Raw genomic sequence first — 15,000 nt, forward strand, 5'->3', positions numbered from 1 at the left:
ATGAAACATAGGAACCGACAACGGGGCGGGAGGGGGGGGGGGGGGGGGCTCCGGGGCTTGAGCCCCCTCTGGAATTTTTCCAAAGAGGCTGAGCCCCCCCCCCTCCCCCCCGCGCCCCTTGAATGTCATTACGGGAGTGCTGTTGCCCACATAATTTGAGGATTCTCTTGCGGTGCCTCCACATTTTCACTTTTGTTGTGGCTGAAAGCGTACGGCACCATTGTTGGTGCAGCAGTTTTAATTTATACTTTCGCTTTATTTCGGCAAATCCTGCCGAGGACAAGCGCATTAGAAGCACCAGCAGCGGCTACTTAACATTTTTTTAAATTTCCGCTGAGAACACCAAGCACAGATACAATATGTTTGAATTATATACAAAGGACAAAATTTATTATATTTTTTTAAAGAGAAGGTGGTAGCCAAGTAAATAGATAGCCTATACCTAGGGAATGAATACGTTGATGTTTGTTCACCTCACTCCAAAGTGAGCTTCGCGTGCTTTTTTGACCTTGAAAAGACCCTGCAGACTTCAGTGACCCCTTCGGCAGAGTCTTCTATCAACGGCCTGTGAAAAGCACGTGAGTTATATGTGTCTCAATATTAATTCTCTTTTCAGTAGGCAATGCTAACGACTGGCGACAAAATAAATAAAAAGCAGCTGTTCTAATTACTTACAACGTTTACGCATTAGGGATGGAAACATCGCCTCTTGCATGCAGAGGCCATAAATACGGGCTGTTTCAGCAAACACTTTCAAAAAATTTTTTCTTAAATGTTGCCTGCGGCAGATAGGACAATTCTAGTTCATGAGCTGGTCTACTCGAAGAGGTGGACATTACTTGCAAAAAAAATTGAAATTCATAATCGACTAAAAAATAAAATTACGAATTAGGTTTTTAACATATTAACTTATGGCCCGTGTTTAATTTTACAAATCATAGCGAAGTAGAAGACAATTACACGAAAGAAGATTCTTATCGTGTAAATGCATGTAACAATCGCACCGGTACGTGTAAGGGCTGCACCGCCAACTGGACAGCCAAAATAAAAAAAAAAAGACATCCAACCGAGAAGCAATCGCGTTCTGTACGCTGATTCTGGTAGGGCTCAAACGCGAATTGTCGCGCGCAGCGTACTTTCGCGCGTCGCTACTGGATGTCGATAGGAGGCGATCGTGGAGGTTAACGGCGGTTTTCATACTCGTAGCTGGAAAAATGAGGTCAAACGGCCCGGTCCCATGAAAGGCCAGTCCAAATCGCGACAGAAAAGTGCGGCACTTACACGAGTCTATACGTTAGTTATAGTAGCCATATATTTGTAGTCAATATTCGCCTAAAATTAAAATAGCAAGCATAGTGTAATGCACGGACCATGTATACCTGTAAATACCTAACTGGATGACCTCGAGCACTCGCTTTCACAACTAAAGCATTGTGAAGAACGCCGGCAGCGGAGGTGAATGGTTCGTACAGCCACGCGATTCACCGCAACTCTGAAAATTAGATTCATCATCATTATCTGCCTATTTTTATGTACAATACTGACGGCCTCTGTGAGTGATCTGCGATGACCTCTGTCTCTTAACTCTGCAACAGTAGGGGCGCAGAAAGACAGCCCGGCAAGGAAGACAGCGTGCATCAAGTTAGCATCCATCCCTGGTCGCCCTTTATCATTGCAACCACCAATGATTACCAACAATTAGATATGGCAGGCAAACCCCATAAGCGTCAGCCGCGCACAGTCATTCACAGCTACGGCAGGGCTAGAGGAGAAGACGCGTGCTCTTCTTCCCATTTGCGTTTGATTACGTGACCTACAACTAACCCGAATATTGAGCGCGTGGGAAATAATGCCCATCAAGCCACCATCCTTTTCGGCTCACTGTTACGTGCTTTTTCCCGCACCCACAGGGATTTAATGCGGAACATCACGGCGACGACCACCGCGACAATTTGCCGGAAGTATCGATATAATCGCCTGCGCCATAAAGCGAGGAATAGGAAATTGTTAGCAGAGGGTATATATATGGGTAGGCTTCGGAAAGCTTGCCGCCCCCCCCCCCCCCCCCCCCCCCCCCCCCCCGGAAGAATGAAAGCTTTCCGTCTATGCCATGAAACCTGATCATTAACGCTAAATTTCAAACTTAAATTCTCGCCTTCCGGTCCACAGATATTAGCCAGACGTTGCATATAACTTTGTTTGTGAGCTAGCAACACAAGGTCGTCCGCATAAAACAAACCGAGAAGCTGATGCTGTACTATTGTACCCGCCTGTTTGTATGAGAGATAAAACCCGATATTGCTTCCCTCTAGCGTTCTTTCCATCCTTACCATGTACACCATAAAGAGCAGGGGGGATAAAGGGCACCCATGTCTCCGTCCCTTGCTGATGTCAACTTTCTCTTCGCTCCTCATTCCCTTCCCACTCAACGCAAAATGTATACTTTCTCGGTAAATCTCCCTCAAAAGCTGTATACAGTTGTTGACTAAGCCTTCCCCTTCCAGAGTATTCCACAAAATGTTGCGGTCTACGTTGTCATACGCTCCGAAAATGTCTCTTTAAAAAAGTTTTAAGACATTACCTCGGTTTGAAGCGATGCGGAGCCATCTCGAAATTTGAGCCATATAAAGACTGCCCTAGCCGAACGTTCAGCTGGTCGCAGAGAAATCGGATGAGCCACGCGACCAGAATTCCATCGGATCTCGGTCGCGCTCCCAGCTCGAAGTTGAAAGCGCCTCCTACATTGTTCTGAGCTGGAGCGCGGAGCCCAGAAGGAACCAGGCGAGTGTGCTCCGAGCACTGGATTTTGACCTGCCGAATGTAAAGCGCGCCGCACGAGCGCTCGAAAGCGGCAAGTCGAATATACCACGAGTTTACATTTATTTTGACAGCGCACGACGCAGGCATAGTACTTCAACGTCATACATCATTCCAACACAGCAGTTTGCCCTAAATCAAAGAGGAAGAAGAGGTAAATTCATTTTTGATTGATGGATGCGGTGTTTTCCTTTTTTGGGGGCTCCCAGGAATAAAAATGCAGAGCAGTACCGAGGCGTACAGGAAATAGTAATAACGACATATACGAAATTTTAATAGATACATAGATCGATTGCCTTTCTATTGAAATTCTCCCCTCGTTTCCACGGGTTATATCTTGTGTTGTGAGGCAGCAATCATTCCATATGGTTATGTGAAAGTAGAAAGCTTCCTCACAGGCAGGCCCGCACAATAAGAGGCATACTTTGTTACGAGCGGAAAGATGCTGTTATCAACTGTCCCTCCCTTCACATGCCGCGCTGCGAATGAACGCAGGGCGCTTATTTTGTAACGATTCTTTTCTTTATCCATCCCACACTCCATGAGTGCTTCGCAAGCCACCGCATTCTTCCGCTTTCGTCAGAATCGGCCACTCAGAGCTACAGATAGAAGAATAGAAGAATAGGATAGAATAAAAATTAAATTATGGAGTTTTACGTTTTACCTTTTTCTGTCATGCACCAAACGTTAAGAATAAGGAAATGCGACGTAGCTGGACAAAACGAAGGCAATGTTGTTTGCTGTCGCATGCAGATGCTCAGATTACTTTTTGTATTCTGACTGATTACATAATTAGTGTTGTAATGAATGAAAGAGAAACAGACACCACCCGTTCCTGGGCCAGCTGTTCTATTATCTTCCTCGTCGTCTTCCCTTCGAGCGCCCGCCTTGCGAGCGCCCACGGCCAAGTTCACTTCGTCTTTACACTCGGCCACGCTGCAAGTTTCCGGCGCACTTGCAACAAAGCAACTTGTGCAGGGTAACTTGTCCAGGGTGTGAGGTCGTCGTTGGTTAGCCGTTCAGCGCACAACGAGCTTCTCTGGAGGTCGGCACTGAATGTTGTGCTCAGGTGGCATGTCTCGCCGATGACCGTCTCGTAACATTTGGCAATGCATGGTAGGCCGTCTCGACGCCGAACCGGCGTCTGCCTCGCCAAACGGGGACGGCCGCACTGGTCGCGGTCATCTGCAACGCGTCGGGCCGTCATGCCATGTGTTCGAGGCAACGACGGGGCGAACCTCCATGCCGAAGTATGACGTGACCTGCGCCCTCGCAGCGCCGTAGCCGCCGGTCCAAGGCACTCGGAGGTGCCCAACCCGACAGGTCTTGAAAAAAAGTCGCGTGCAGCCAAACTGTTCTGGTCAGAAGCCGTACCATCGGAAGGAGACACCTGGCCCGCGATGTGCGCCACGAAAGTAGGAGTTACGAGTCCATTAACGCTCGAAACAGTAGAGAGCCGTGTGCGCGCCGAAAGCGATGGCCTCCTTGGCCTCCGGTCTCCCGTGGGTCTGCCGCTGCCTCCTAGCGGCGCCTGCAAGCACTCGGCCAACGACTGCCCTGAAGTCAGGAGCTGTGGTTGCTGTGTGGAGCGCGGTGACCGCGTCGCCAACAGCGCATGGGATGTCATCTCGGGCTCCGGCAGCGATGGTGTGGTGCCGGATGTCGAAGCAGGGTCGGAGACTCGCGTCGGGGATAGCAGCTCGCAACTAGGGTCCACAGTGGGGCAGGCCGTGAGCCTGTCGGCCAAAAACCCGTCGGGTGCAGCCGCTTCGGCGAGATGACGCTGCCCCCGAGACCCGCGGGGCCGCAGTCGCAGACGATCGGCCAGCGCAGCCGGCCATGTCGAAGCACGAGCGGTGGTCGTCATGCGCCCCCCACCGTCCCCGGCAGAGCCGACGGCGACACCCGGTGAGCTGGTGTCTACGGTGGCGCAGCCGGCGGCCCTGCCTGTCGAGGAGTGGCTGGGCACACCTTCCGCAGGATCGGAGTGGAAGCGCTCCGGAGCATCGAGCGCAGAACTGCGCTAATCGGACTCACCGCAGGCATGAGGAAGCGGGCCGAAAGCAGCCATCAGGGCTGCACTCCACTCAGAGCTGCACCCACGTTTGATGCCTGTGTAGTTGTCCCATGCCTTGGCGGCACCGCACAGTCGTTTCGCTGCAACCTGTCATCTTTGTTGGTCTGGCCAAGCATGACGATCACCCAAGGCATTGATAGTATGAATCCAAAGGATGGCGTCATCTTGAAAGCCGTGAAACGGCGGTATTTTTATGCAAGCTGGCTCCTGGAAGTCGCAGCGCCTCATCTCCGCCAGGCTACTTGTCCAGCTGCCCAAGGAACCAGGGCCGGTGTCCACGGACAGTGCGGTCGTTGTGGTAGTCGCGGCAGCCGGTTCTACCACCAAGGAAGCATGGACCTTGTTGGCCTGAGGACTCGAAGGAATGCCGGGCATGATATTCTCGCCAAGGGAAGCGTGGACGGTGTTCCCAGGCAGGACGGCTTCAAGACGGAGGGGCCGAAGCGCTGTCCCAGTGTGTGGTGCAACAGCGCAGCCGCTGACGAATGCGAAGGAGTTCGTCATTACCTCGAGCTGCTGTGTCAGCTTGGCGATGGCTTGGACGAGATCACAATTAGAGTCCTGCCTTAGTGCCGCAGAGGAGGCTTGGACGCTGTCCCCGGATGGTGCGGTGGGTGCTTGCGACGGTGGTAGGGTGGGGGGCTTCCGTACCTGAGGAAACCTGTATGGTGTTCCTGGGCAGGAGGGACCTGGCACGCCGAAGAACCGTGCGAGGAGACACGTAAGGCTAGAACGCCTGAAGGCAGGTTCATTGTAGACTGCGCCATTGTAATGAATGAAGGAGACAGAGACGATGATGATGATGATGATGATGATGATGATGCATCAATCAATGGCACAACCCACTGTGGGGGATAGGCCACAAACCGGGTGGTGAGTGAATGAGTGAGTAAAAACTTTATTGAAAATAAATAAATAAATAAAAGAAGGCACGCTGGTTGGGGCCCCTATTCCAGGGCTCCACTGGAGCGGCTCGATGGGCTTGGTCCTGAAGACCCAATTGGCTCTCCCGGCCCTCGTCCGCAAGCCATGCCTCCCACTGCCTATTCCTCATGAGTGGATGTTTCAGTACTATTGAGCTGTCTATGTGCGGGGGCCTCTTGGGACACTCCAATGTGATGTGATTTAGTGTGGGTATGTCTGTGCATCACGGGTACTCGTCAATGAACCTCGTGGGGTGTATTCTGTGTAGGTGGTGCTGGTTGGGGTATGTATTTGTCTGAATACGGCGCCAGTCCCTCTACTATTGGCTGTTCAAATTCGAGTGAGGATGTCCAAAACGTCTCCGCTGCTGCCTTTGCTGTAAAAAGATGTCACGAGAAATTGGTGGAAAGTTGTCGCTGGGCCCTGCCGTTATTCGGACGTTTAATCCTCGAGCAATACGGTCTGCCCTCGCGTTCCCTGCCAGTCCCTCGTGTGCTGGACATCATGTGATAGTGTGGTGCCCTTCTAGTCGATTCCCCAAAATTTTGATTATTGACTGGGGTGCCGTCCCATTTAGAAACAAGCGGTAAGCCGCTTGTGAGTCGGATAATATAATATGATAGGGTGGTATTATGATCGAAACTTAAGACAAATTAGTTTAGAAAAAATACTTAATTAAAAAAGGAAAAGAAATGAATAATTGAAGATGAGAAATAACCGATAATCAAAAGAAATACAGTAGTCTATACTAAGTTAGTCAGCCTTGCCTAGAGAGGAATAATGTTATGAACTTAATAATAAATTAAATAAAGTAAAGGATAGACGTACATTTTGAATAATACTATTAATAATATTATAATTGTGATTTTTTGACTTTACTTTTTGAATTTTCTAAATCTATAACTTATTGAAGGATAAATTATTCAAACATAGAATAATGGGAAAATATTAATAAGGCAATCTTTTTGTATAAGACAAAATTATAAATGGCTCGGCAAAAATTCCCGTGGCTATATCCTAACACCGTGGCTCCAAGTGAGAGTATAACTGAACTGCTTAATGGCAGTCCTACATTGCGAAGTGGAATTTCTAAACATCGTTGTCGATGATTAGAAAACCGCCGACACGATAATAAAAAGTGATCGATGGATTCTGGTTCATTGCAGAGGTAGCATAGTGGGGATGCCGCCAGACCACATCTGTGCAAGAAAAACTTAAGCTGCGGAATACGGAAACGCAGCCTTGTAAATATAACTTCGAATTGCCGGTTAGGACACCACTGTCGGTTCCAAGAATAATTTAGATGTACAAAGTCTGTAGATTTTGCTAATGTGAGGCTTTTCTTGTATTCGGTCAAAGAAAACTGCCTATATCTGGCTGATATGATATGCGACGTTGCCGGCAGCACAGATATCGCCGGAACTTTTAATGAAGCTCGTGCTAAAGAATCGGGTATTTCATTAAAATGGATGTCTCGGTGGCCTGGTACCCATACTAAATGAACTAACCTTAAGTGGCGCGGAGCTAATGTATAAAACGTGTTCAAAGTTGTTGAATTTGTGGACGCGATGAGTGCGCTGCATACAGAAAGGGAATTTGTGACGATAACAATTTTTGTAACACGTAACGGTAACATTCGCAACGCAAGAACTATTGCCAGAAGTTAGGCCTGAAAAACTGATGTATAATCTAGCAGGCGAAGTGAAAAAGACCAATCACAGCACCCGTTCCTGGGCAAGCTGCTTGCTTGCTTGCTTGCTTGCCTTCGGGAGTGGCTCGTACCCACTATGGGGGATTGGCCAAGAATCAGATGATTGAAGGAAAACAATTATCGAAATCTAATAAGGATCACTTTTGAAAAAATTTGAATGACTAAAGGAATTTATTCATATAAAATTTACGAATTTAGCAAGGAAATCGTCGTGTTCTATTCCTCTTCGTCGTCCTCTCTTCCAGCGCCCGCCTTGCGAGCGCCCGCGGCCAAGTTCACTTCGTCTTTACAGTGTTAATTAATTATTCAACTTGTGAAATATTGTAATTAGATGAAAAGTGTCAATGAGTAAATTGTAGAACAATATAAAAAACTCCCACTACAGCTTTCTGTTGCTCAATACGTGCTACGTAAAGGTGTTTTTCCGGGCGTGAAAGAAGCCCGCGAATACACACAAAATTGCCGCGCGACTTGCCGCTATAGGCTCTTGCGTGTATTCGCACGCAGAACCAAGTGACAGAACCAAGGACACAACCAAACGACGGCAAACAGCATTATACCTTGGTTCTGTCCAGCTACGTGGTATTTGCATATCTTTAAATCTTGGTGCATGATTGTTGGGACACACTGTATAGCCTACTGGAACAAACTACAGAAAGCAACCGCCGACTCTGCGTTGACTGAACCTTTCGTTACGGGTATTGCCAAGATCAGCTTCAGGATGTATCAATTATCATAGTATATACAGACGTTCACACTCATGCTTATAAGAGAGCTTGCGCAGTGCGCTTAGGCGAAGAAAGCGATGTGCTCGCGCTCCTTCTTGGTTTGAAAGTCAATGCTTGTGAGCAACGGTAGTCACCTGGACCACGTAAGCCACCTTCTTCAGCGCAATGTCTGCTGAACCTAGTGCACACATTTTGGTAACTTTGTTATTATTCGTTCCTTGCTTTGAAGCAGGATGCTCGGGCGCTCTAAGCAAGAGTGTGAACGTCTGTACATCAATCTACGACAAGAATATGGTATTGACATTTGTAATTTATTACAAGCAGCCTTTCTGAGATGTTATTTCACGCTTAATATGCTGTTAATTGCGTTTTGATCATTTTCTGCACTCCTGCATGGGCCAGACCAGGGTCTGTTGCAATGTATGTATGTATGTATGTATGTATGTATGTATGTATGTATGTATGTATGTATGTATGTATGTATGTATGTATGTATGTATGTATGTATGTATGTATGTATGTATGTATGTATAATACCCTACATACAGTACATTATAGAAGGGAGGGGCAAAAACATAATCTAATACAACATAAAAGCACAGTATCGAAGAGAAAAATGCAAAGTTAGAGGGTTATAATAAAAAAAAACACAAGGAGCTTAAACATCAAAGCCTCAGTGGAGTCAATAAAAAGGCATTTGTAGTAAAAAAAAGTTATTCGTTAGAGGTTACTTACACAAGACAGCCAAACACACACAAAAAAAGGACAACGAATAAGTTACAGCACACGTAGATGAAATAACGTTTGAAGAGAATGGCATCACGTATGTTCACTATTGATAGATTACTGCATTGGACAGATTTTGGGAAGAAACGGCTGTGAGCACGTGACTGTGTCACAGGTGGATACATGGACTTTGTTGCAATGATTTAGACGAGCGGAGATAAATGGCGAGGGATAGATTATGAGTGAGTGGAGAGGTGCATTGAGATCACCATCATTTATTGTCCCTTAAGGGCCCTGGGTTTGATTATTACATAAGGAGAGAGCCCCGAAAAAAATATGTATGCGCGGTCACATTATTAAGCAATGAAATACCCCAAACAAGGAGGCATGTTAAGGTTATACATTTCAATAGAACCAAAGAAAGTTTATGAAAAATTTGGAGGACGCTTAAGCTTCGCCCATAAGAGCGGAACGCGACAGCATCCAAAGATCCCTGACTGCTTCTCACGCGCCACCCGGCAACTGGAGCTTATGTAATCGCAATGTTTACCGGGAAACGCTGGCGGCGAACGCTATGCACGAAGGCGAGCTTTCTGGTAGAAATGCGGCACCTTGCGTGGGCCGATCCCGGAGGTAGTAAACAGCCGCGCCAATAAATTACATAATTTTCCGGTTTCTGGCATTGTTTCGCACCTCTAATATTTCAGTCTGAGAATATTTAACATAAAATGCACGCGCTGCCGATGTCTTGTTTCACGACATTTGTTTGTGGGCTGTCATTATCAAAATTCCGAGGAATAGATTTGTCAAGAATGTAAGACAAGGTATGAGCGACTTTAGTGCTAGAATGGTGTGGCAATATAACCCGCATATACTGCATGTCATATAGCAAGGCATTTAGGTATATACACATATACCTGAACATATACGGAAATTTTCGCCCACGGGACGGCGACGCCGGACGCCGACACCGGGTTTTCTGCGACACGGGGCCCTTAACGCTATCGCGTCAAAGGTTAAAGGCGAGCTTGATTCCTGCGAACAGCTAGCATCGGGATCTTAAGAGCAGTTTTAAGTTGAGTTCCACTCGCTTTACGATGGTAGTTTGCTAATAAAAACGGAGATAAGTTTTTTGTACTGCTTCGATTGCGTCAATTAATATGGAGTGGCGTGACCCCCAAACCGACGAGGTATATTCTAGCTGAGGACGAATGTAAGTGGTGTACAGCACTAATTTTAATGAAGACTGCGCGAAAGAAAAAAATATTTTTAGGTATCCTAGCGTGCGGTTAGCTTTACATATTATGTGTTCAACATGACGTTTTCATGATGTTTCGTTAGTTATACGAATGCCAAGGTAACGATACGATGTGGCAGATTGCAGAAAATTATTTAGCACATATGCAGGGAAAACTGTGCAAGAACGTGACATTCGCATATATTTACATTTGTTAGCAATAATTAAGTTTCCATATGTAACGTGCGGCACCAGTTGTGAAAGCGGTTCATGCCAATGTGAAGGCTATTGACGTCGGAGGTATTAGTTATTTTGCGATATATAACAGAATCATCAGCAAACAATGAAGTTTGTGAGGATGTTATTAGATAAGTCATTTATATTACGAATAACAGAAGGACGCAGAACTGAGCGCTAAGGAGCGCCGGATTAAGCTGGAGCCATGTTAGACGAAGAATCATTATTGATGACAAATTGAAACCGAGAAGGAAGAAACGCACGAATGCAGTTAACGACGTCCGGGTCTATATTTAGTAGACCTTGTTTATGGTAGAGTATCAAATGGTTAATTTTGCCAAAAGGCTTTAGAGAAGTCAAGAGATATGCAATCAGTAGGAAAGTTACAACCGCGATAAACATGTAAATTGTGAGTGAATGAGAGCAGGTGAGTCTCACAAGAGTAAGATATAGAAATACACGATGAAAATTGGAAAAGAATTTGTTATATTCAAGAAAGTTCCCCAGATGAGCGAAAATAACATGCATGCTCCATTATTTTACAGGGTGCTGTGGGTGCATATATGGGGCGATAGTTAAGTGTAATATGAGTTACGCCGGTTTGCTAGAACCTTCCCAATCTACCAGTCATGAGGTGATAAAGCAGATTGCTATGACTGAAGATATGCTCTAGGATGATGGAGCAATATTCACTTTTTTTTCTAAACTTTCAAAAGGTGATTCTGTCTGCTCCAGAGAACGAGTTAAGTTCGTTTATTCTTTTTATACCAGCAGATTCAACAATAGAATTCATTGGAAGAAAATATGTAGATGGCTGATTGTGTAGTTCATAGCCAGATTTCGCAGATGAGAACTACTGAATAAGTGTATTGTTTAAAACAGTTGCGCATTGACGACTGTGTAGAAGGTCACCAGTTGGGGTGCTGGTAATCGAAGGCAAAACGGGAACGCAAAAGCACCAATTTAGTGCACAAGCAGGCAAAGAAAAAGTGTTCTGCCACTCGAGTTGCAGCAGAAGGTCTCTGGCCACTTCGCGGGGTAGCTTGGTTTACAAGCAGCAACGCAGTCGTTATGTGTGATTGCATGGGCATTTGCTTATGACACCTCGGGCATTGTGAAAGCGTGTCATGTTTGACTGAATGGTCACTACCTCGCAGCGCTTCTTTTCTTCGATGTTGAATCTTCTGTTTGTGAACACATGCTGGCAATGTTGAGAGCTACAACAGTTGTGCTGTCTCGTCACTGAACTTGTCAATGCCGTGTCGGCTGCTGCACCACGTGGAGCTTTTTCATCGGCAAATACACCAGGACGAACGCAGTTTTCTTGTTACAAAGGATTGAATGTTTATTTTCATGACGCGCAGCGAAGCAGAGCACATCACCGTCACCAACACCTTGAGCAGCCGCAGCTTCCAGCGAGCGGGGCTTCTAGCTCTGACCCCAGGCAAGAGGACTGCGAACCACCGACACCCTGGAGGAGAGAAGGACTATGACACAGCGGAAGTGGCGTAAAAGGGCTCCTGTACCAAAGACAAGGATATGTATAGAGGCCAATGGCGTGTTCACTAGTGCCAGCCGACGCCGTGCTTTCCGTGAACTCCGACTCCACCGGCGTACACTCCGACGCCTCGGCCGCCGAGACCTCCGTAAAGGCCGGCACTCCCGTATCCGGCGGCACCCGCTCCGTACAGCCCGCCGGCGCCTCCGTACACTGCTCGCGGTCTGACCCCGGCGTACGACCCGGCAGCACCGTACTTGGAGGCGAGCAGGTAGGCCGGTGGCGATGACGACCGCAGGGCCACGTCGGCGGGGCTCTCACTCTGCGTGCCCGGCTCATTGGTGTCGACGACGGCGCGGAAGCCTCCCGCGTCGGCCGTGTACTTGACCTTCCGCTGGCCGCCTTCGGCCGTGCTCAGGGTGTACTCTCCCTGGACGCTGCCGCTGCCGTCGCCCACCTCCTGGCGAGAGCTGGATCCATCCACTCCCTGAGCTACGTAGCCGAAGCTGTACGGCCTCGGCCTGTTTTCTTCGTAGGCCCTGTAACCCTGCACGAGGCACGACACGTTGTTAACCCACGACACTTTGTGAACGTATACACAGCCGTAAGAAGACGGAACTGGGCCCGTATTTACGAAAACCTCTTACGCAAGAAATCTTACATCCAATTCTGATGCGGGACATAATATTAGTAAACACGTCCATCCACTGGCAAAGAGCTCTTATCAACGAAAATTTTTTCATCCCCCCCCCTCCCTATAATTAACTCGTGACACGCTGTGTGTGCAAGTGAAACACTACGTAGCGTGTCTCAAAAAAAGTGCGTAGACGAGATAAATAAGAGAATTCTTTCAGATTGCTTTTATATTTAAAAATGATTCGACTTATATTGAAAATGATTCAGCTTATATTTTAAAATGATTCGAGTTAGTGATTAGACAAGTAATTGTGAAAATTAGTATATTTTTTAGGGGAAATAGACGGATGATTGGTTCTAATTAATCTTGGAACCCGTTATAAAGTCCGAGGACGATTGACTACAAATCTTGCATTCAGGTCAATCATCCGACTATGTGTTGAAAAGTGCCTCCACTTGATATATTTACTCGTCTAATTACTACTTTGAACTTACTTAAGTTGTAAGCCTCTGTGGTTAAAGGAATTCCGACAAAAGCATTTGATTTGCGCGTCTGCCCTACTTTCAAGAAACTTCAAACACATTTTCTAAGACATCCTGTATATATATATATATATATATATATATATATATATATATATATATATATATATACAGGGTGTCTTAGAAAATGCGTTAGAAGTTTCTTATATATATATATAATGCGGCAAACACGACCGCCATTGAGATGAGTTATTGCTTCATAAAAACAACTGAGTTGTCTCATTGTCGCTTGAGAGCTAGACTATGTCACGTAGGATGAGGGCATAATGTCTTTCTCAGGAGGCGACTGCAAAAGGGGGAAAAAAATACGTGCTTCTAAAGGTTTATATGGCGTTTCGGTGGAACACGCCGGGAGATGATCATAATGGTCCGCCATTTATTTGGCCACTTACTCCTCCATAGTATCCGCCGCCGGCGACGTAGCCACGTCCGGCGTAGCCGCCTCCGATCCCAACGGCGACTGCTCCGAGACCGCCGATAGCACCGCCACCGTATCCACCGCGGAGAGTACCGGCGTTGGCCAGGACGGCGAAGAGCAGGGCGGAGGATATCGCTGCCTGCGCATAGCGTCGAAAGCTCCTCTCTCAGCGACAGTCATGTACGCAAGTGTCGCATGCAATGTATAACATCATTAAAGTATTAACATGAGGTCTGCTGTCCCTTTACGCTGAGCTGCAAATGATCAGCTCAGCGTTAAGTTGTGGCAGGTCCCCTATCGACATTGTAGTAGACCTGCGCAGAGCCTGTGGAATATGAACTGTGTGGCAGTATTCCAGCCACATACATGCAAAGTATAGAAATTTTCCTAAATATGAATGCTGTCATTGACAGAACAAATTTTACTGTCAGTTTCTTCTTTTACAGACCCGCCACCGACAGCGCAACCACGTGGCATCACTCTGATCATCATGAGGCTGTTTGTTTATGTCCACTGCAGGATGAAGGCCTCTCCCAGGAATCTCCAACTGCCCCTGTCTTGCGATAGCTGATTCCTAGAGTTAAGCCTGCAAGTTTCCTGATTTCATCCCACCGCCTAATTCTCTGCAGTCCAGGACTGCGCTTCTCTTCTATTTGGACCCTATTCTGTAACTATAGACGACCGGTTATCTGCCCTACGCATTGCATGGCCAACGAAGCTTCATTTTTTTCTCTTAATGTCAACTATAGAATATCGGGTACACCACGTTTGCTCGCTAATCAACACTGCTGTCTTTCCGTCTCTTAACGTTAGGCCTAACATTTTTCGTTCTGTCGCTCGTTGCGCAGAACTTAATCCGTTAGCGCAAACGTGCCTGAGCCGGCAGTTTTTCGATCCATAAACTCCTTTCCTGACAGCAGTAGATGGCTCAAACATATACGTCACGTATCGTTACACATTGCGTTATGATTACATCACGAAAGCTGCAAGAGAGCTCCGGCACGGGTATTGAGACGTTCAAAACCAACGACGGTACTCGCGATAGATGCACGGGCTTTGTAATTAAAAGCGTTGCACATAAAAATTTGTAAATATCGCGTGCGCCGCTGTCTAACGGTCTGTAGGACTGCGGCGCACGTTGCAGAGTTTCTTGCTAAATGACAGGAAAAGATTTGCTACACTTACAGTATAGAATCTGAACATGATCCCGCTAAAAGTATTGAATATAAAGCAAAGCAAACCACGATTTAAACACAGGCTGTCACGTATTTGGCATCTAATTGCAATATACTAACTGCTCAAACAAGGTGTACATATAGGTGTTCATTGAAACGAAAGCAAAGCGCGCCTGCTTCCCGACGCTCTGAGCTACCGCGCTTTGCTTAGGCTTTGAAATTAGCCCACTTTAGCAAATAAATACTCCCCGACCTCGAGACTATACTGCTACT

General features: G+C 46.7%; 1 protein-coding gene across 1 annotated transcript in view; it reads right to left on the minus strand.

Annotated features, from left to right (window-relative positions):
- Positions 1-12,022: 12,022 nt before the first annotated feature.
- Positions 12,023-15,000, minus strand: part of LOC119444478 (adult-specific cuticular protein ACP-20-like) — a 13,657-nt gene continuing 10,679 nt past the window's right edge. Inside the window, exons 2-3 of the mRNA XM_037708877.1 lie at positions 13,527-13,691; positions 12,023-12,502 (exon numbers count right to left, since the gene is read on the minus strand). Coding sequence (XP_037564805.1) covers positions 12,023-12,502; positions 13,527-13,691 — 645 coding nt within the window. The remainder of the gene's footprint in view (positions 12,503-13,526; positions 13,692-15,000) is intronic.

Source organism: Dermacentor silvarum, chromosome 1, assembly GCF_013339745.2.
Source record: "Dermacentor silvarum isolate Dsil-2018 chromosome 1, BIME_Dsil_1.4, whole genome shotgun sequence".
NCBI classification, from domain to species: domain Eukaryota; kingdom Metazoa; phylum Arthropoda; class Arachnida; order Ixodida; family Ixodidae; genus Dermacentor; species Dermacentor silvarum.